Genomic DNA, 22539 nt, shown 5'->3' on the forward strand with positions numbered 1-22539 from the left:
AGATAGATAATATACAGATTCTATCTAAATATTACGCCAAGTAAATTGATACCAAACATGTCATGCTTCAAAATTGCGCCCGCTCATGGAACGGTGATAAACTTTGACCAGCATAGGGGATGTTTAAAAACGTCCACAGGTTACCAGTTTTGAGTTACAGAGGAGGTCCTTTGTTAGAATCATTGCTCTCGCTCCAACGATCACGGCAATAACTCACATGTGTGGTTTGAACACAGTGTACATATGCGGGCGCGACTTATGTATGCGCTTGCTTCTGCGTGTAAGCATAGAGGGACGGGGCGCTTTAAACATTTTTTTTTTTTTGGGACAGTGTAAAAATAAAAAAAATAGCAAAAAGAAGAAAAAAAAAGTATTTTTTGTTCAATAAAAAAAAAAATTTCCCCTTAAAGGCCGTTGGGCGGAAGTGACATTTGACGTCGCTTCCGTCACCGAGTTGAGTGAGGGGGCCTCACTCGACTCACAGCCTCTGAGGGGGAAGGATCGAATAGCGGCGGAGACTTACAGAATGCGGCAGGAGGGGGGTGGGCAACTCTCTCGCCGCCGATAAAAGTGATCTTGCGGCAAATCCGCCGCAGAGACCACTTTTATCCCAAAGAGGACCGCCCGCCGTTTCAGAAAATACTGGGGTTATGGCAGCTATCTGCTGCCATTACCGCGGTATTCTACGTCAAAGTACTGACGTACAGCTACAGCGGTTTGCGGGAAGTGGTTAAGGGGTTTCTGATACTGGGAGGTGGGGCGTGGGTTTATGATCAGGTGACCGCCATGATCGGAAAGCTACTTGCGCCTGGGAGCCGGAAACACGCTCTGGGCACAGGTTTCTTTACATTCAGGTATGCATATGCATCCTCTTGGCATCAAGGCCCACCTGCAGAGAGGCCACATATTTGCGTAGTCTGGGCGCCAAGAGGTTAAAATGTTTACACTTGTAGCTCAGTCTATGCATATACAAGTGTAAGTCAAATACTGATTGCAGAAATCTGATTTTACAAAGTTGAAGATTACAGAGTGCAGTGCCTGGCCCAATATTATACAAGGATGCCATTAGGAGCCCAGGGTCGCGCCCCCCCCCCCCCCCCTCCTCCTCGTGCTGCCATTAGGAGCCCAGGGTCCTGTGGAAAAGGATAAGAATTCTCACAGCACTTTTTAGTGATCCTGCCAATGGTAAGTTATCTCCAGTGACATGATCAAAAAGAGGTTGGAGGCATAAAATCCCCTAACAATGGAAACAGATTTTGCCTTTTTTTTTTTTTTAGTGGACTCTTCCATAAGGGATGCACCACTTTAAAATGTTCTTAATAAGTAATTTATGTCTGTAGGCGTGTGGAAGGCGTATTCAATTTCAATCTGGGCTGGGTACATGCTGTCAGTGCTTACAAGTGGTTTGTACAGCACTACTCAGCATGGTCCTGCTATTTGAACCTAGGAATAAGCATGATAGACGTGTAATATGTAGATGTACAGAAAGGGGAAGTGTTTAAAAAAAATAGAAATGTCTCAGTTTGAAAATAGCAGGAAGTGATCAATACAATAAAAAATACAAATATTTTAACCTGGAAAATACTTTATTAGATAAAGTCCCCTGTCATTCATATCTACAGAGCTCCCTCTGCTGGTGAATTCAACAATTACTCTGCATTGCTTTAAAATGACACTAAACTCTAATTTTTACATCAATTGTTCAAAAATAAAAAAGTACAGCATAGCTGTTTTTTTTTGCTTTTTGTTTAAGTCTCACTGTTTTCAGGCTTTTTTCCTGTGCACGCTCCCCATCCTCCACTGACACACCTTCCCGTAATTATAGGGACCAGTGCCATTATTTCTGGTCACGTGATCCATTGTTCTAGTATTACAATGTGTGTGTGATTGTGTGTGTGTGTGATTGTGTGTGTGTGTGTGATTGTGTAGTCCATCTCAGGGCGAGCAGGAGAGGGTGGCTCATACACATAAAGAATGAACGTAGCCACCCTTAAACAAGAAACTAGCAGAAAAAAAGTTTGCATTTGAGAGATGAAATAAAGAAGACACTGTGCACATGGGGACTGACAAACAACTATTTCTTCAGAATAACAAAAAGGTAGGAATCTGCAACAAAGTTTGTTAAAGGTGAAGTACAGCCAAAGTTCATTTGGCTGTACTTCTCCTGTGGATCACAGGACTGCAGTTCATTCTGCACTTCAGCAACCAGTTTTCAGTAGACAGCGGGCTGAATCCCGCTGTCGTCACAGAGCCGGTCCAGGCTTGGGAAAGATCGCAACCGTATGGTCGTGATCCGCCCACATGCCCGGACCACCACCCCCCCCCCCCCCGGCTCAGCGAGCCACTGAGAGCCTGAGCCGGCCGCTCCCTCCACAGCCCAGCGCACCAGTGAGTGCTGGTGGGGCAGAGCAGAGAGCCGGTGACTGTCACCAGCGCTCTGCTCAGGGAGCTCTGAGAACCGAGCGATCAGTGGCGTTTGTTCGCTTGGTTCTCAGCCTTAAAGCTGGCAGGGGATTAATGCTGCATCCACCTAGGTAGGTAGGATTCTAAAATAAAAAAAAATTTTAAAAATTCCCATACTTTTTAACTTCTTCCTGCCAACGTGGCACATTTATGTGGCCTCTCAGGGTTTAATGCGCAAGGCTGCATGTATGCAGCCCTATGTAAACATTTTCCTGTGCTGAGTGCACGCGCCCTGTGCGCTCCCAGGCAGAGTCACCCATGGGGGCTGGAAAGCTCCCGATGCTTACTTTCCAATCATGTGACCACTGTGACAGTCAATCACAGCAGTCACAACATGACCGAATGCCCTGCCTCCGCGCATTTAGAAAGTCTTAAAGGGCCAGGAGGTGGCGGCGGAAAGGGGGTTAAAATTTCTTCAATGGACATTGATTACCGAGAGGGAAGTGTTTCTTTCCCTCAACAAAAGTGGAGTTACTCTTTAAAAACCTATTATTGACACCCGCAGCAGCATCAACATTTTATGGAATTTTTGTTGTGGCGAGACCATGCTAATAGAACCTTGTTTTTCAAAATGACCAAAGGCACTTCAACAAAAAATAAATAAAAAAAAGATATAAAGAATCTCGCTAAATGTACAAAAAAAGAAATAGATATTGTCCATAGGTGAATCTGCATACATTGTGATAGTACATCAACACTCTATAAGTGAATTCACACGAGTTGTGATCAAAGCCTCCTTAGTGATAATAACCACCATGAACCGCAGTGCCTCTACCAAAAGCTGTAGAAACGGCTTACCAGCTCCAGTGGACTCCTTGTTACAGGGGGTCGGATCTGCGCCTGTGGCTTAAAACCCAGCCTGGGCCCTTTCTCCGCATCTTAGGGCTCCTCCACTATTCGGATGTCCCTCAGTGAATTGGATAGGGAGTTCTCACCCAAGAGACAAAAAGCTCCAAATAGCGTAAAATCCTTGGCAGGTTTATAGAGTATAAAATATTGCACTTGCAACAGCAAAAATGGATAAAACACCTTAATTTTGGTGTGACACGAGGGAGATGGTGACGTCAGCACGTCGCTCCGCCCTATGCATTTCGTCACAAAGGTTGTTGTCCAGGGAAGAGCGACATGCTGATGTCACCATCTCCCTCGTGTCCCGAAGGACGGGTTTGTTTGGTTTTGTGCTGGCCGACACACCAAACTTAAGGTGTTTTAATCTATTTTTGCTGTTGCAAGTGCAAGATTTTATACTCAATAAACCTACCAAGGATTTTACGCTATTTGGAGCCTTTTGTCTCTTTTGGGTGAGAACTCCCTATCCAATTCACTGGAGTGACATCCGAATGGTGGAGGAGCCCTGAGATGCGGAGAAAGGCCCAGGCCGGTTTTTAAGCCACAGGTGCAGATTGACCCCCCTGTAACAAGGGGTCCACTGGAGCTAATAAGCAGTTTCTACAGCTTTTGGTAGAGGCACTGCGGTTAATGGTGATGGCTGGTGGTTATGATCACTAAGGAGGCTTTGATCACAACTCATGTGGATTCACCTATAGAGTTTTAAATATACTATCACAATGTATGCTGATTCACCTATGTACAATAGCTTTCTTTTTTGTACATTTAGCACAATTCTATAAATATTATAATATTGTTTATTGGGACTGTTACACAAGAGAGTTGCTGCTTGATATTTTAGTGTTGGACACAGTTATAGCGCAGCTTTTCTATATTTCTTGCTACTAAAAAAAAAAAAAAACATTTTGTAAAAAACACAATGATCAAAATTGGAGAACAGCAATGACTGTAGCTTGGAGAAAGATTACAGCTAATATTTCTGAAGGTTACAACAAGGAACAATTAGTAGGAAGCGGGGGGCCCTTGCTTTGAATGACTTCAGCACATCTGCTTTGCACAGGACATCTCTCGTGTCTCACATGGCTCTGGTGTGATTTTGTTCCACTCTTTCTCCAGTCTCTTCCACAGTTGGGTGACTGTAGTGAGTTTCTTGGCCATACCTTTGTCACCAAGGATTTTCCAGAGGTTTCCTATTGGGTTTAGAACAGGACTCAGCTGGCCATTTCATTATTTTCAGCTTCAAGGAACTGCTTTACCCATTTTGCTGTGTGACGGGGTATTGTCGTGCATTGTAAATTGCTGGCTGATTGGGTGATGAACGCAGGGATGGAAACGCATGTTGTGGAAGAAGGTTCTGATGAACATTTGCAATAACTCTGCCATGTAACTGTACAAGAGCCAAACTCCTGCTACAGAAACCATCCCTGAAACAGCTTCCCCCTCCACCTTTCACTGACTTCTTTACACACTTTGGGTTGTCTTTCCCGAGTTGGACGATGAACATGTTTCCCATCGCACCCAAATAAATTAAACTTGCTTTCATCACTAAAGTGAACTTTGGACCAGTTCTCCCCTGTCCACACAACATGCTCCTCAGGAAATGTTAGTCCAGCCTTTTGATTCTTTCTGCTAATGAGAGGTTTGGTCACTGCAGAGTTGGCTTTCAGTCCAAATTCTCTTAAATAGCGATACACTGTATGCCGAGATAGATCCTTACTCTGTTCAGCACTGAACTGGTGAGCAATCGCAGCTACAGTGCTGAACTGATTGCCCACTGAGTCTCTGCATTATCCTGTCCTCTCTTGCATTTGTCCTTCATGAACAACCAGCCTTCTAGGGGGACTTGAATGAGTTTGCGACGTTGTATAGATGCAATATTCTAGAAATCAGATTTGGAATGACAAACTTCTCTTGCTATGGATGAAAGGGTCATCCCTTTGGCCTTCATCTGGACAACCTGCTCCTGGTGGGTTTCAGTCACTTTAGAACGGGCACAACATCTTGCAAAGTCAGTGAAAACTGGAAAGTTAGGCTGCCAGTTAAATAGGGTTAGTCAGATAATTAAAGAAATTAGCACAAGGTGCCAGATTAACACCAATAAGTGCCAGGTATCTGAAAGTGTTCTCTAACTTTCATCAATGTTCTTTTTCAAATCTCATTGAAGTTTTTTTATTCTGTGCTTCAAAATATATGTAACTCATGAAATATGCTTCACAAAACTGCTCTTTTACTCCTGTTTAGATCATTTCAAATAGGACTAAGTGGTGATCTTGAAATATAAGAAATTTTAGGTTGTTCTCTAATTTTGATCTCCAGCGTGTGTGTGTGTGTGTGTAATAAATAAATATCTCTCTATATCTTTCTATCCAAGAATAAAGTCAATCATTTTTTTTTACTAAAAATCCACTCACTGAGCAATGTGCAGAACAGGTATAGGTGTTACTATCTCTCCCCTCAAGTGCTTCCACCTGCCATGAATGGTCAGATGATCAAATGTGGACTTATGGTTGTGTGATTTCAGCACAGAGGAGGTCCAATGCACAGCCAGTCAATCCAATTCTCCTCCAAGTAGATTCGGCAGGGATCCCATGACCAAATGCCAAGCCTTGCAAGGGAGAAACTGAACATTTGGGACCCCCTTGTACCCCTTGTTCTTACTTTGGAGAAGTTATATTGCTAAAGGAAGATTACATTCATAGTACAGGTACACTTTAAGATAATGGTTTAAGAAAGAAAGAAAGAAATAAAGATACTCCACCTTTTGTACAGGTTTTCTACAAAGATGTACTTTGCGCTGTGAATGGATCTCTCCATCATTTTAACAGGAGCATCCTGCAGGAGATAACACAGACATGACTGACATGGCTTCTGTCTCTAAGTGCCTATGGGATTACATCTAAGGCTATAGCAGGGTCATACATGACATGATGGTTTGGGGAAACCTGCTCCACACAACACGTTAGACATACTGCAGAGTGAATGTATTTACTGTGTGATTGGAAGTGTATTGTAATGTAATATTATATATACACACACACACACACACTATAGAATAATATACACACACACACACACACACACCTTCATAATGGGACAAGCTAGCTCTAGTGGCGCAACGCAGTTATACACTTGACCTCCAGGCCTTTTTCCTGACACTTTTGTTTACATGTAAAAATCTGTAATTTTTGCTACAAAATTAGTTAGAACTCCCAAACATGATATTTTTTTTTTCTTTTTTTTTTTTAAAGCAGAGGCTCTAGAGCAGTGGTCATCAACTCCTGTCCTCAGGGCCCACTAACAGGCCAGGTTTGCAAGATAACTGAAATACATCACAGGTGATATGATTTGCTGCTCAGTGATTGCAGTATTCTAGTCTGGCCTGTTAGTGGGCCCTGAGGACAGGGTTGATGACCACTGCTCTGGAGAATAAAATGGTGGGTTTTGCAATTTATTTTATGTCACACGGTATATGTGCAGCGGTTTCTCACTTTTTTCCTAAAAAAAAAAAAAAAAAAAAAAAAAAAACACCACACTTTGATTTTTAATACATAACCCAATTTTTTTGTAAAACAGAAAAGATGTTAAGCCGAGTAAAAAGATATGCAACCTGTCACGCTTTAAAATTGTGCATGCTTTAAAAGCCTTTACAGGTTACCACTTTAGATTTACAGGGGAGGTCTAGTTCTAGAATTACTGCCCATGATCTGACATTCACAGTGATACATGTGTGGGATGAAGGCTATTTTCATTTTGTTTGCCTTTGCGCACGAGCACGGGGGCACCTTAAATTTTTTTTATTTTATTCTTAAATTATTAACTTTTTTACACTGTTGCTTTATTTTTATTTTTTTAATCACTTTTATTGCTGTCACAAGGAATGTAAACATCTTTGTGACAGCAATAGGTACTATTTATGGAGAGATCTGGGGTCTATACCCCAAATCCCTCCTCTGCCTTTAAAAGCATTCAAAACACCAAGATCTGTGTTTTTGAATGCTTTCAATATTTTAAAAATGGAGCAGTTAACATCCAGGTAAACCAAAAGTGACGTCAGATCATTGCTCCTGGGCTACCATAGCAGAATGTCGATCCCAGCTTTGTTCAGCTGTCCGGCCAGCCATCAGACATGTCGGCTGGTCACTCGGGTCTTCTGGTAGGAGGAGAGAGCCCAAGCAAGCCGCAGAAGGTGGCAAGAGGGACATGTCCTCGGAAGGGAGGGACGTCGCTGGTCGGCAAGTGGATAAAGTTTTTTTTTTTTTTGTAGGGAAAAAAAAAAAAAAAGAAGAAGGACGCACCAGCCTAATGCATTTTCCTGAAAATTGCATTTAAAATCAACATAAAAATGTACTCCCAAGAACATACAGGGGAACCTCACTGATGTCTTTGCATAGCTCTAAAGCAGAAGGGGTTGCCTTTGAAACGCGTCAGCCATTCAAAGACTTCAGTGAGGTCTCCCTGTATTCTGGACTGCACTGAATCAAAGACCACTGGGCTACAGAGGAGTGATTTTTAGATTTTTATTTGTGTGCTTGCAAGTACAATTTATGTTGATTTTAATTAAGATCTGTGGCAGCAATGCTATAAGCAATTCCCCAGAGATGTGGAGTTCTCTGCTATACCCATTCAAGGCTATTACGCTTATGTGCAGGAGGCATTTTATTGATACAATTTTTTTTGTTCACACCTACTCCATTATAAGACGTACTGAAAAGAAGTAATAGTGACCCAGAAGACAAGGTTCTAAAACCTCTCTAAGGATATCAGTGCTTCCTCCTATAGCTGTGAGAAATGTTAAACAGATCTGTTCAGTGAAGATCTAAAGTTGAAATCTGCAGAATGACCAGCAAATTTAAAAATAAAAACTGCAATTCCAGGTGCAACACTCATTACCTCAGCGGTGCTGCCACCAACAGACTCACTGCCTTTGGATCCAGCACTGGTACTCTTCATTTGAATGATTAGTGGCATCCAACCCACTTCCTGTGAGCCCAGGGCATCATGAATACACTCCCTGGGCTAACAAAACTCCTGGACAGCACCATGCTGTTCAGAAGTAAGGACCATGAAGGAGGATGGTAAAATAGCCTCGATACAGAAGATCGTGGCAATCTGGTAAAACCCACAAAGCATCCGCCAGAAGTCTTAGCACATCTGCCTGGGCCAGTCCAGAGCAACGAGGATCACCAGAATGCCCCCCCCCCTCATTGTAATTCTGCAAAGCAGATGAAAAAAAAAAAAAAAGTTTAAAATGAAGAAAGGCATAGATTAATGTTATACTGATCCTACGGAGCCACCAGAACATCAAACTGCTTCTGTGAAAGTATTCCTGCATCTGGAGAGAAACCTGCTATGACTGTTCTCTCAACAGGAGGTTGTCAGTGTATCTCACATTAGAGATACCATGAGAGAGCAGCAAGCCTAATACTGGGGTCAGCACCTTGGTGAACTCGCAAGGTACAGATGAGATTTCAAAGGGCAGGGCCACAAACTGGTAGTGTAGGAGCCCCACAGCAAAGCGTGGTCTCCAAACTGAGGCCCAGGGACAGGATATAGCCCTTTGCTTGCCTTTAGGGCTCAATTCCACCAACTGACACCAATGATGGGGCACCATTTACCCTACTGACACCATCAATGGGGTAGCTTTTTTCCACCGATACAAACAATGCGGCACTATTCCCAAAAAAAAAAAACAACAAAACAAAAACAATGATAGGGCACTGATGCCGAGGCATTTTCTACTCTTACTGGCCACAGTCCAGCCCCCTTAAAGCCTGAAGGGCAACTAAAAAGGTCTAAAAGATCCTGGATGTCTCCTGTGTTCCACTAAATGTAATGCAATGCACATTGCATTGCAATACATGCTGGCCAGAGAGACTGACTGGCAGACCCAGAAGAGACATCAAACAGGTCACTTTCTGGACCACCACCAAGGAGGGGAGGGGGACAAACGTGTGTCCGCTCTACTCCCACTCCCCTACCTGGCTGCACCTGCCAGGTCAATCTCGGGCCCGCAAATTTGGGGAGGTTGGAGGCGTTACTGGGGGTGTGTGGAAGCAATCAGGTGGCGACGCAGTCGGCCAAATGCTTGCATCTCAGTCAAATTTCCACATAATCCCAGTGGCGAATGTGTGCAAAACCCCCTCACTGTCAGATCCATACGGCGTATAGACCTGGCAGCGAAAGGATTAAGTGCTGCACAAATTTATTCATAAAATGTAACAGCAGGGCTAAAGAAATGCCATTTACCCTCCTAGCAAAAAAACGAATCATGCTGGTATTGGGAGGGGTTATCCTGGGCTGGCCTACAGTTTATTTGCAAGTGTACAATCCTCCTGTAGGCATTCATATAACCCAAAAGGTTAAAGATTGAGTGTCCCTCAATGGGCAAGAAGAAAATCAGGATTATGTTGAGTTGCCATTTAGATATGCTTAGCAAAAACACAAAACGTGAACTTACTGTTGGCCTTGTGTGGACATCCAGCATAGTGAGCTGCACATAGGTCTGCAATGTAAGCCCCCATCTTGAAGGGTCCTGGTACATTAAGGCCTGCAGTGGAGGTAAAAATTTAGTACAAAAGCATTTAACTGCCAAAACAGCATGCTCACTTACGCTCCTTTCACACTTGTGCGGCCTAAAAGTCACATGACTTTGATGCAATGCCTGTGTAATCTTGAGGTCTACGGACCTTCAAGTCGCATCAAAGTCAGACCAAAGTAGTGCAGGGACTACTTTGAAGTCGCACAGATATGAATGGTACTCATTGGAAATTATGGGTACGACTTGTCATGCGACTTTGCAGTCCCAAGTCACACGTGTGAAAGGGGCCTTACGCATAATATAATACAGATAATCTGAGCCAGATGAATGTTTGACTCTTCTTCAATTCTATCATTAGTGATCGGCCGCTAAGGCCTGAGCATTGCGTCGTAGGAGGAAGAAGAGAAGAAGAGTCAATATGCTCCACCATACCCAGATGTAGCAGGTATTCCTGAGGGCTTCAACAGGCAGAAGCATCAAAGAGTATGAGTTTCAAGAGAACCTGTTGCTGTGCCCTGAATGAGCAAGATAATGGAATCTCTTTATGGCTTACCAACTACTAGATAGGGCCAATAAGCCTAACCCAACACAGTTCAACAAATACAAGGAAAAACCTTACACTATGTAGTTACCTAATTTTACTCTTTTAAATGGATCAACTGGAAGCAAAATCCTTCCTTCACCCACCACAACCACCTTTTTGGTTTACTGTTTTGGTTTACTGTTTTTGGTTTACTGTTTGTCCAGCCCTGTACCCTGCCACCATTCTCGCCTAGGCAAGATGACATGTCGTGCTCCTGCAGTTGAATTACTCAGGAGGCTCCAGCAGCAGGAACACAGAGCAACCAATGGGGCCAGAGCACGCCATTTTTTTGTTTTTTTTTGAGTCACAAACTTGAGGAGATCGATCCAATTAGGATGGTCCATCTTTATCATCACCACCTGAGCAGTCACAGTGTGAGAGAAGTAACAGTCCTAGTATCCCTTCCTATGAGCATGAGCCTTAGAAAGTATCTGACCAAAAAGGTCCTCTGCAGGAGATGACTTTAACCACTTCAATACCCGCCTATAGTAAAATGACATCCTCTAGTTTGTGGGGTGATATCTAAATGATGCTTGCAGCTAGATCCATCATTCAGATATCATTCTTTTCAGCCGCCGATTCTGTGCACGATATGAACGATCATAGCAGCAGTGCCGCCGCTTGATCGTTCTTATAGGCGACGGGAGGGGACGCCCCCCCCCTCCCACCGCCATCCGGTGCTTCTCCGTGCTCTCCGTGCTCTCCCGTGCCATCGGGGACCCGGAGAATTAATCGGCCGGCGCCGGATGTTGACGATAGAGATGACTGGTGAACAGATGGTCACCAGTCATCTCTATGACCGTGGGAGGCCCGGGCGCGTCGTTATGACGTCACGCCCTGGTACCCGGAAATAACCGAAGCCGCGATCGCGGCTGTCAGCATGAGATCGGTGAAATTTTTTTTCCGATCTCATGCTTTCCAGCCTAAAGGAGAGATGTGGGGTCCTATTGACCCCACATCTCTCCATATAGAGGACCTGCCACATAGATTCCTATTACTAGGGATGTTTACATTCCTTGTAATAGGAATAAAAGTAATAAAAAAAAAAGTTAAAAGTGTAAAAATAAAAAAAATGAAGTAAAAAAAAATTTAAATAATAAAAAAAAAAATTTAAAACGCCCCTGTCCCCGGTAGCTTGCGCTCAGAAGCGAACGCACACGTAAGTCCCGCCCACATATGTAAACGCCGCTCAAACCACACATGTGAGGTATCGCCACGTGCGTTAGGGCGTGTGCAACAATTCTATCACTAGACCTCCTCTGTAACTCTAAACTGGTAACCTGTAAAAAATTTAAAAGCGTTGCCTATGGAGATTTTTAAGTAATGAAGTATGGCACCATTCCATGATTGTGCGCAATTTTAAAGCGTGACATGTTAGGTATCTATTTACTCGGCGTAACATCGTCTTTCACATTATACAAAAAAATTGGGCTGACTTTACTGTTTTGTTTTTTTTTAATTCATGAAACCGTTTTTTTTCCAAAAAAAAGGCGTTTGAAAAATTATTGCGCAAATACCGTGTGAGATAAAAAGTTGCAATGACTGCCATTTTATTCCCTAGGTTGTCTGCTAAAAAAAAAAAACCATATATAATGTTTGGGGGTTCTGAGTAATTTTCTAGCAAAAAAATGATGATTTTTACATGAAGTAGAGAAGTGCCAGAATAGGCCAGGTATTGAAGCGTTAATAAGGCTTGGAGCTCTGGGAAAAAAAGGAGCGCCTCAATGCCAAAGCCAAGAAAACTCTATATCTGGACATGCTCTGTACATGATAGTGTACAAAATGCCACCAGGCTGCTATAAAAAAGCAAGGAAGCAACATTTGCATTTTTTGACAACTTTAGAAAAATAATAGCTACAGGCTAAAATAAATAGGTCTTTTTTTTTTTTAGAAATGTTATTACAGGACAGCCTGTGGGGCATTTTTTTATGTTATATCATTTTTTTTAGACAATTAACTTTTCTCCTTTAAGCAATAAATTTAAAATGTTACCTACCAGTGGATTATTACCATGGACATTTCTCCATTTAGCCAAAGGCTCAGTTAACACCTTAAAAGACAAAAAAATAAAAATAAAAAAAAAGGCATAGTTAAAAAGATGTGACACTGGACCATTTTATTCCTCATTTAGTACAACTGGTGATTTTGTCTGTAAAACAAATTAGATCTGGGCTGCTTCTCAATCAGGGGATCTATATAATCCTAGGGAGGGTGGCATGCAATCCTATATGACAAAGTGCTTTTTTTTTTCCCCTCTATACATTAAAAAAAAATTCAAGGCTAAAGTGAAACTAAATAAGATCCTTGTTCTCAAAAAAAAAAAAAATTACACACACATCTATAACCTTATGGCCGGTAATCTATTTTTCATTAAATAATTAATTTCTTACTATGTTTTTCTGCCTCTTTGCAATGTCCTCTTAGCTACCGAAAGCCTAACATCAAACCCCCCCCCCCCCTTACGTTTGAAAAGAGTAAAGGGGTCATGTGAACTGCTCTATGCACAACTCTCATAGTCCATCTCGGGAGGGAGCAAAGGAAGACGAAGAGATCTGGAAGCAGCACACTGGTCTGATGAGGAGTGCCTTTATTAATAAAAGATTGGATCATGGAAGTGTACAAAACACTACAGCAGAAGTGTACAGGGATCAGCTGACGCGTTTCGCACTCATAGCTGGCATACATGGAAATAAAAAACATATATAAAGCTTATCTTGGAAACCCACGTGATCACATAATTATCTGTGTAATCAATGACAGCTGAAAGCTGGTTATACGAGGTCTCGGCACCTGCTGCCAAACAAATAAGCTTTATAATGGAAATTCCCATGTTGGTGGTGTATAAGCAACAGCAAAAGAAATCTCGGGAGGGAGCAAGAGAGGGTGGCTACGTTCCTACATACAGTGGGATCATGGAGAACAGACATAACCATCCTCTAACAGGAAGTCAGATCACAGCGGGGAGAAAAAAAAAAAAAAAAAGGATTTGGAATTTGAGGAGGCGTCCATAACTACACTGTGCACATATCTAAACAGCAAACAGTATTGGCCCAAAAGATGGACCCTCATTGATTTTATGAAAAAAAGAGGAATGTTCTCCTTCCCTACTGGTGATGGATATTGGGCCGAGCGTACAGAACTATTCAAAAAAGTGAATATAGGAGAGGTCTTTAGTTGGCCATTAGAATATACACTATAAAGTATGAGCACACCTCTCCAAATTATTGGTTCAGGTGCTTCCAGTGATATAAAGACATTTTAGACAATTGCGCCTTCCAACCTTGCGACAACAGTTTGGGGAAGACCCCTTTTGTGTTCCAGCAGGACTGTACTCCTGTGTACAAAGCCAGCTCCATAAAGACGTAGTTTGATGAGGAGGAACTTGAGTGGTCTACACAGCACTGACCTCAACCCTACTGAATACCTTTGGGATGAGCTGGAAAGCCCACCACGAGTGATGTCTTCTCATTTATTAGTACCTGACCTTAAAAATAGCTCCTGTAGCTTAACTGGCACAAATTTCCACAGACATACTCAAAAATCTTGTGAAAAAGCCTTACCAGAAGACTGGAGGTTGTTATAGCCACAAAGGAGGAAGATGATCAACATCATATTAATGCCCATGGTTTTTGAAAGGGATATCCAACAAGTTCACATACACTATATTACCAAAAGTATTGGGACACTTGCCTTTACACGCACATGAACTTTAATGGCATCCCAGTCTTAGTCCGTAGAGTTAAATATTGAGTTGGCCCACCCTTTGCAGCTATAATAGCTTCAACTCTTCTGTGAAGGCTGTCCACAAGGTTTAGGAGTGTGTCTATGGGAATATTTGACCATTCATCAAAAGCGCACTTGTGAGGTCAGGTACCAATGTTGGACGAGAAGGCCTGGCTCGCAGTCTCTGCTGTAGTTCATCCCAAAAGTGTTCCATCGGGTTGAGGTCAGGACTTTGTGCAGGCCAGTCAAGTTCCTCCACCCCAAACTCGCACATCCATGTCTTTATGGACCTTGCTTTATGCACCGATCCAAATCATTTGCTGGAGGGAGGGGGGGGGGGGGGATTATGGTGTGGGGTTGTTTTCCAGGGGTTGGGTTTGGCCCCTTAGTTCCAGTGAAGGGAACTCTTAAGGCGTCAGCATACCAAGACATTTTGGACAATTTCATGCTCCCAACCTTATGGGAACAGTTTGCGGATGGCCCCTTCTTGTTCCAACATGACTGGGCAAGCAGGCACGCTCCAGAGCCCCTTCGTCTGATTGGCTCACCAATGACTCCCACTGCTGCCAAAAGCCAATCAGGAGAGCCAAGGCTCTTCGTGGATATTGCTGGATCGAGAGGGGGCTCAGGTAAGCATTAGGGGGTGCTGCTCCAAACAGAAGGTTTTTTACCTTTATGCATAGAATGAAAGGTAAGGTAGAAACCTTGTGCCTTTACAACCAATATAAAGAGGTTATAAACCTTCCTTTATACCTATAGGTAAGCCTACAATAAGGCTTACCTATAGTTAATATACTATATTACCATATACTGAAAATATCTCCTAAACGTGCAGCCGATGTCATCGGCGCATGCGCTCAGAGGGAACGGCTGCCCGTGCTGATTCTTCAGAAGCGAATGCTGTGACCGGCGGCTCCCGCACGTGAGTGACATCACACAGCTCTGGCCAGTCACAGAGCCGGAGTCCTCGGCCCTGGAAGGAAGACGAGTGAAGATGGCCACAGCCTGCGGGGACAATGTAGGCTTTGTTTGCAGGTAAGTGTCACATAATGTGCTAGTATGTGATGCATACTAGCACATTATGCCTTTACTTTGCAGGGAAGGGAAAAAAAAAAAAAAAAAAAAGAGAGCACTTACTTCCTTTTTAAGAATAAATAGCACTGCAAGCACAATGCATGTTTATGTCTATTTTTTGTACATTTCTGGGAACACAAATGTGTGAATGAGGCCTAATACCTTTGTCTGATTTGTCAACAGCAATCCAATTTCCAACATAGCTAAATGCACTTTGTCTCATGTCTGTGTTGCTCTGCAGAATAAGACTCTATAGGGTCCGTTTTGGAGGGTGGGGGTAGGGGCGTCATTGCGCTCTGCTGGTTTTAAGTCTCCAAAAAAAAAAAAAAAAGAGGAAAAAAAAAAAAAAAAAAAAAAAAGCCAGCAGAGCCTCATGCGATTTGTCAAAGCCACATGACTGGTTCTCCTCCAATCACAAAGCTTTCTCTGCTGAACCATGGCCTGCGTTTAATATATGGGCTGGAAAATGCAGGCTGTGGAATGGACTCACATATTAAGTATATTGAAGAAAGGATATTTGCTCTCTGTTAAAATGTGGCCACCCCAAATATTCATAGGGCTAGGTTTAGGAGATAAGCCACCCATGTTGCATGGATACCTCGAGGTTTTCAGTGTTCGAGAAGTATTGGAGACAGCTGGTTTTCCCACTTGCTATGTTCCCCTCTACACAGATCTGCAAGACAAAACCATAAATACCATCTTATTATCTGTGACAAGGATTTCCAACCTGCTGAATTAAAAATGAAACAATGAGCCTCGCTACGCAAACACTTCCTGAATGCTGGGGAGACTTCCTGCAAATAAAAAGCTATATAAAATTCCCTGGGTGAATGTTATATTCTATTGAACATCTCTATGAAAAAGAAAATAGTAACTGCTTCTTAGAGCACCCTGTACACTTGTATGCCATTCAAATAGCTCTTGCCCCCGATACAATGCCATGTTTATCTGTAAGGAGGTCCATTAACCAGTCATTAGCCCTCCGGTCTATGTGCTTATCATGGCTGATTTCAATTTTGCAGTAGCACATTCATAAATTTTCAGTGCAAAATTTACCCCCCTTCACGACAGACCATTTTTTGCGATATGGCACTGTGTTACTTTAACTGACAATTGCATGGTTGTGCGTCACTGTACCCAAAAAAAAAAAAAAAAAAAAAAAAGAAAAAAAAAGTGAATGTCCTTTTTTTCCCCACAAATAGAGCTCCGTGGTTTTAATTTTTTGCGCTAAAAACAAAAAATAGAACACCAATTTTGAAAAAAATAAATAAAAAAACTATTTAGCCCATCCATTGGTATTATTTTCCCTAATTGGGGTTGTAAGTTGCACCCTTACACACACTCTATTATTTTATTCACATGTTTTGGTCACACGTGTGTTGATTTATTCGTTATGCTACAGTCACTAGTTGATATTCAATATTAGTATGATATCATAAGCACTGTCACTTTATTTGTATGGTATACTTGCATTACATTGTGTTTTTGGATTAGTGTATATACCATTAGCACCGTCATTCTGTTTTTACGTTTTATTTTTATATTGTATTATTTCCTTGCTGGATTAGCGCAGCACCACGCTTTATTTTTGTTTCACTGATTATTAGGGGCAGGGTGTACCCTATCCGGTGCAGGCAGCTTTTCCACTAGCTCCATTCTAACACACATGATAGCGCAGGAATAACCATACATTTTTAAAATAACGCAGTGCCGTAGCACAAAAAAAAAAAAAAATGGCCTGGTCATTAAGGAGAGGTAAATCTTCTGGAGGTCAACTGGTTAAAGTGGAAGTTCAGCTTAAAAAAAATAAATCACCACACTATGGTGTCCTATATGGGTTACTTACTATAGGTGACAGGGGAATGTACATGCAGCACACTTGTGCTTAGCTTTGGGAACATTATAGAGGTGTTTAAAGTATAAACTATGCTGTGCGCCAACAGTCTATTGCAAGGCCCTTGCCAGCGTTTTTCTGGGTGCCACTGCTGTTTTGATTGGTCAAATATGCTGGAATGTAAACCGAGCTGCATATGCAGAGTTCAGTGTACATTCCACAGAGGATTGGGAATAGGCAGGTAGGTATGTCTCTTCTGCAATGTTTTGCATTTTTTTTTTTTTTTTTTTTACATTTAGTTCCACTTTCATGTTTCTGTATCTCCATAGCAGTATGGGAATGTTCCTATCAAACAGAATGACAGCTGTGTCAATATTTTATAACCCCCTAATGTTTCTGTATCTCCATAGCAGTATGGGAATGTCCCTATCCGTAAACAGAATAACAATTGTGTCAATATTCTACATCTCCCTTATGTTTCTGTATCTCCATAGCAGTATGATAATGTTCCATATAGTCACGTAACCAAGATGACATCAAGAGGGAGATTTACTAAAACTGGAGAACAAAGAATCTGTACATAGTAACCAATCAGCTTCTAACTTTAGCTTCTTCAATTAAGCTTTGACAATAAAACCTGCAAGCCAATTGGTTACTATGCACAGCTGCACCAGATTCTTAGTGCATCGATTTTAATAAATCTCCCTCCATATGTCTATTTATGAAGTCTGATATTCCTCCCACCATGCACCCATGGGATGTTCAATAATTCCCCTCTGTCTTACGGTCACAGATAACTAATCGACTCTTGAGTAGTGTCACATATGAAAAAAGCCACACTGGAAAGTGTCATTTTTTTTTATAAATAGGGGGACTAGCCCCACCCCTACAGACCAGTTAAAAACTCCTTTGACCCTCCTTTCCTTATGTTTAGAGCTGAGTTCTCCTGATTTTGTCTTCACTATTTTCAAAAAGTAATAAATCGGGTGAGCCGGAGAATGAATTGGTCGGTGGCAGCCGCTCATCATAGAGCTGACCGAGGACCAGATGGTCCCCGGCCATCTCTATGACCTTCGGAGGCTGGGAGCGAGGTTATGATGTCACTTCCGGCTCCGGCAGATGTAAGCACTGCTGTGTTTTTAGCTGGAAAGCCCAAGCTTTTTTTGGGGGGGGTTTATTTTAGTTTTTTTTTTGTTTTTAAACTCAGGCTTTCCAGCCTAGGAGGAGAGATGTGGGGGGACTTGTAAACCCCACAGCTCTCCATAAAGAGGACCTGCCATACCCTATTCCTTTTACAAGGGATGTTTACATTCCTTGTAATAGGAATAAAAAAAGTGAACAAAAAAAAAAAAGAGAAAAATTGCAAAAATATAAAAAAAAGAAAAAAATTAAAGCGCCCCCGTTCCCGCACGCAGAAGTAAACGTATATAAAAGGTCTCGCATTCAACCACACGTGAGGTATCGCTGCAAATGTTAGAGTGAGGGCAATAATTCTATCGCAAGACCTCCTCTGTAACTCTAAACTGGCAACCTGTAAATAATTTTAAACCTAACCTATGAAGATTTTTAAATACCAAAGTTTGGCGCCATTGCACAAGTGTTCGCAATTTTAAAAACGTGACACTTTGGGTATCCATTTACGCGGCATAACATCATCTTTCACATTATACTAAAAAAAAAAAAAAAAAAAAAAAAATCGGCTAACTTTAGTGTTTTGTTTAATTCATGAAAACATGTTTGAAAAATTGCTGCGCAAATACCGTGTCACATAAAAAATTGCAACAACCGCCATTTTATTCCCTAGGGCAATGATGGCAAACCTTGGCACCCCAGATGTTTTCCCATGATGCTCATGCGCTCTGCAGTGTGGTTGAACATCATGGAAAATGTAGTTCCAAAACATCTGGGGTGCCAAGGTTTGCCATCACTGATCTAGGGTCTCTACTAAAAGAAAAACATATATCATTTTTGGTGGTTCCGAGTAATTTTCTAGCAAGAAAATTAATGTTTTTCACCATGTAGGAGAGTAGTGCCAGAATTGGATTGGGCTGGCAGTGGTTAAACACAGACCCCCAAGTGTGTACAGTGTATTGTGAAAACAACCACCTTCTGGTCATTAAAACTGAACTCCGGGGAAAATGCAGAATTGTCCCTTGAAGTAGGGCTGCGCCTGCACTGCAAGGGTTATGGCTTGTTTCTGTCTTAAGGACTGGAGTTCAGCCATTTAACTTATCCGATCTTACACTCACGCAGGTTCCTCCACACTGCCAGACCGGCTCCCACCACCTCTTCTCCCCTAAGCTCTAGGAGGTCTAAGGTTCTCTACCTTCATCAAGACTGATGCAGGTTTCATAACCCTGTGGTGGACACGAGGACACCAAGACACCAAGCAAAAAGTCCACCACTGGAGCACAAACGAGCGCCATCTGCAGGGGGATCAGGTAAGTAAAAGTGCGTGTTTTCCGTCCCCTAGATAGAAATAAGCAGTTAACACTCGTAGTTTAGGTGCAGCCCCACTACAAAAAGGAGAACTTTGCATTTATCCAAAGTCAGGCTTTAAATTCTCTAGTGAGGATTGATCAGACAGTGCAAAGCCTGGAATGGATTTCTCATCAGCAACCTGTCCTCCCTGATTTATTTATTTTTCTTTCCCCTAACCCCCCCCCGGCCAATCCTGTACCCCTGTCCATTCTTCAATATTGTTCTTGATGCTGGGTGCAGAGGACAGCAAAACACATTGCTCGTTCAGAGGAGCTTACACTCTAATGACAGCCCGCAGTCGCACACTGTTATTGTAGCTCTGGCATATACCGTAGTGCTGTATAGAGAACACTGAGCCAGTTACATCAGTCTATGCAGCAGAGGAGCTTACACTCTGCTTTCCCCACTCATTGTTCAATGTTGTTCTAGCACATACGGACATAGCATTATGTTCTTTTGTTCCCATTACTGATTAGGATATTACTATGGATATGCAGAAACATTAAAGAGATAGTGAATATTTTCCTAGCTCTGTTATCTTGTTTACGTGACTAGTTGGAACATGACCATACCACTATGGAGATACAGATATACAACATGTAATATTGGTGAGACTAGGCACATATGTCTGTATATAACAAGTGGCTCCCTTTGGCCACCATGTTAGGTGCAGGGGGTGGTAATGCGGATCAACTGCTTATTTATTTATTTATTTTTACTGACTCCGGCTCCCAAGCGTAAATGGGGTCCAGCTCAGATGCAACACAGACTCAGCCCCCACTCACACCAATGCGACTTATCATCCGATTTGACAGGTCCAAATCAATCGCATAACAAATCACACCCTATTGTCGGCAATGGAATTGTTCAAATTGTGCGGCTTTAGGGTGCTGCTCTGATTTGAAAAAAAAAAAAAGTTCCTGCACTATTTTTTGCAATGTCAGGTACAACTTGCATAGACATTTGTGCATGAGGCTCGGTTCACACTGAAACCGGCTGCGGATTGCACAGGAACGCTGTGTGTCCCCATTCTCCGGTTCAGGGAGGAATTAGGGCCAAATATTTGCCTGATTTTGTCCCTGAAACTGAGCCAAAGACGCACAGCGTTTCTGTGCAGTGCGCTTCACAGCTGCCCCGGGAGATATGTGGACCGTCTCCATAGAGAGCCGGTCAAATTCTCCTGCTATGCAAATTGGATGCGGGAAATTCGCATCCACTTCGCATAGGTGTGAACCCAGCCTGAAATCACACAGATGTCAGCCAAGTCGCACCCGAAGTCACACTGACCTGCGGAATTGAAATCATGCAATTTCAAGTGAAGTCGCACAATTTTAAAGTCGGATTTAGTGAACAGGGAGTTATGGGGGGGGTTTACTAAAACTGGTGCACACAGAATCTGATGCAGCTGTTCATAGAAACCAATCAGCTTCTAACTAAAGCTTGTTCAATTAAGCTTTGATAATAAAACCTGGAAGCTGATTGGTTACGACGCACAGCTGCCCCAGATCCTGTGTGCACCGGTATAGGTCCCTGTTCACAGATTATCCGACTTGGAAATCATGCGACTCCACTTCCCCCCTAAAGTCGAGGGGCATGCCTCCAGTTTGAGGACTTCACTGTTTACAAGCCATCAGGATTAAAACTGGATGATATGATAAAAATGAAATGTGCGGCTTCCTGTGGGCAGTAGGGAGACTTACCGTGCTTTTTGTTTTGTTCCTTAAAAGATTACCTATAGGAAAAAAATAAATAGAACACAATCAAGAAAATTGTCAGTGAGAAAAAAAAACAAAAAACATCCAGAAACATTTTTGGACTATTTAAAGCAGCGAGTGGTCAACTTTCTGGATATAGTGGGCTTTAAGGGGGGGGGGGGCTGACATCACCAAATACGCATACGCAAACCAACAACGGGGCACTACTCCTCTCACTGACACTAATGATGAGGGCACCATTCCTCCTATTATTACCAATGATGGGGCACCATTCCTCCTCCTACTGACCACAGGCATTGCAATTGTTTTACTCCCTCTGACCAACAAGCCAGAGGCCTCATTTATTCTCACTGATGCTGGGACTTTTCCCATTCCCACTGGCCATACAAAATCAGCGGAGGGATGATGGGGGGGTGTATATACAATCAGTGGAGGGATGATGGGGGGGGGGTGTATATACAATCGGTGGAGGGAGGATGAGGGGGTGTATATACAATCGGTGGAGGGAGGATGGGGGGGTGTATATACAGTCAGTGGAGGGGTGGAGGGGTGTAGATACAGTCGGTGGAGGGGTGGAGGGGTGTAGATACAGTCGGTGGAGGGGTGGAGGGGTGTAGATACAGTCAGTGGAGGGGTGGAGGGGTGTAGATACAGTCAGTGGAGGGGTGGAGGGGTGTAGATACAGTCAGTGGAGGGGTGTAGATACAGTCAGTGGAGGGGTGGAGGGATGGAGGGGTGTAGATACAGTCAGTGGAGGGGTGGGGGGGTGTAGATACAGTCAGTGGAGGATGTATATACAGTCAGTGGAGGGATGGGGGGGTGTATATACAGTCAGTGGAGGGGTGGGGGGGGTGTATATACAGTCAGTGGAGGGGTGTATATACAGTCAGTGGAGGGGTGGGGGGTGTATATACTGTCAGTGGAGGGGTGGGGGGTGTAGATACAGTCAGTGGAGGGGTGGGGGGGTGTAGATACAGTCAGTGGAGGGGTGGGGGGGGTGTAGATACAGTCAGTGGAGGGGTGGGGGGGTGTAGATACAGTCAGTGGAGGGGTGGGGGGGTGTAGATACAGTCAGTGGAGGGGTGGGGGGTGTAGATACAGTCAGTGGAGGGGTGGGGGGGTGTAGATACAGTCAGTGGAGGGGTGGGGGGGTGTAGATACAGTCAGTGGAGGGGTGGGGGGGGTGTAGATACAGTCAGTGGAGGGGTGGGGGGTGTAGATACAGTCAGTGGAGGGTGTATATACAGTCAGTGGAGGGTGTATATACAGTCAGTGGAGG

At 43.1% G+C, this 22539-nt stretch overlaps 1 protein-coding gene across 1 annotated transcript in view; it reads right to left on the reverse strand.

Moving 5' to 3' along the window:
• TK2 (thymidine kinase 2) overlaps positions 1 to 22539 on the reverse strand; it is a 57746-nt gene that overhangs the window by 31110 nt on the left and 4097 nt on the right. The window contains exons 2-6 of the mRNA XM_073605572.1: positions 21246 to 21277; positions 15829 to 15903; positions 12430 to 12483; positions 9770 to 9859; positions 6071 to 6144 (exon numbers count right to left, since the gene is read on the reverse strand). Of these exons, the coding sequence (XP_073461673.1) occupies positions 6071 to 6144; positions 9770 to 9859; positions 12430 to 12483; positions 15829 to 15903; positions 21246 to 21277 (325 nt within the window). The remainder of the gene's footprint in view (positions 1 to 6070; positions 6145 to 9769; positions 9860 to 12429; positions 12484 to 15828; positions 15904 to 21245; positions 21278 to 22539) is intronic.

The sequence above is a fragment of the Aquarana catesbeiana genome, linkage group LG11 (assembly GCF_042186555.1).
Source record: "Aquarana catesbeiana isolate 2022-GZ linkage group LG11, ASM4218655v1, whole genome shotgun sequence".
Lineage (NCBI taxonomy): Eukaryota > Metazoa > Chordata > Amphibia > Anura > Ranidae > Aquarana > Aquarana catesbeiana.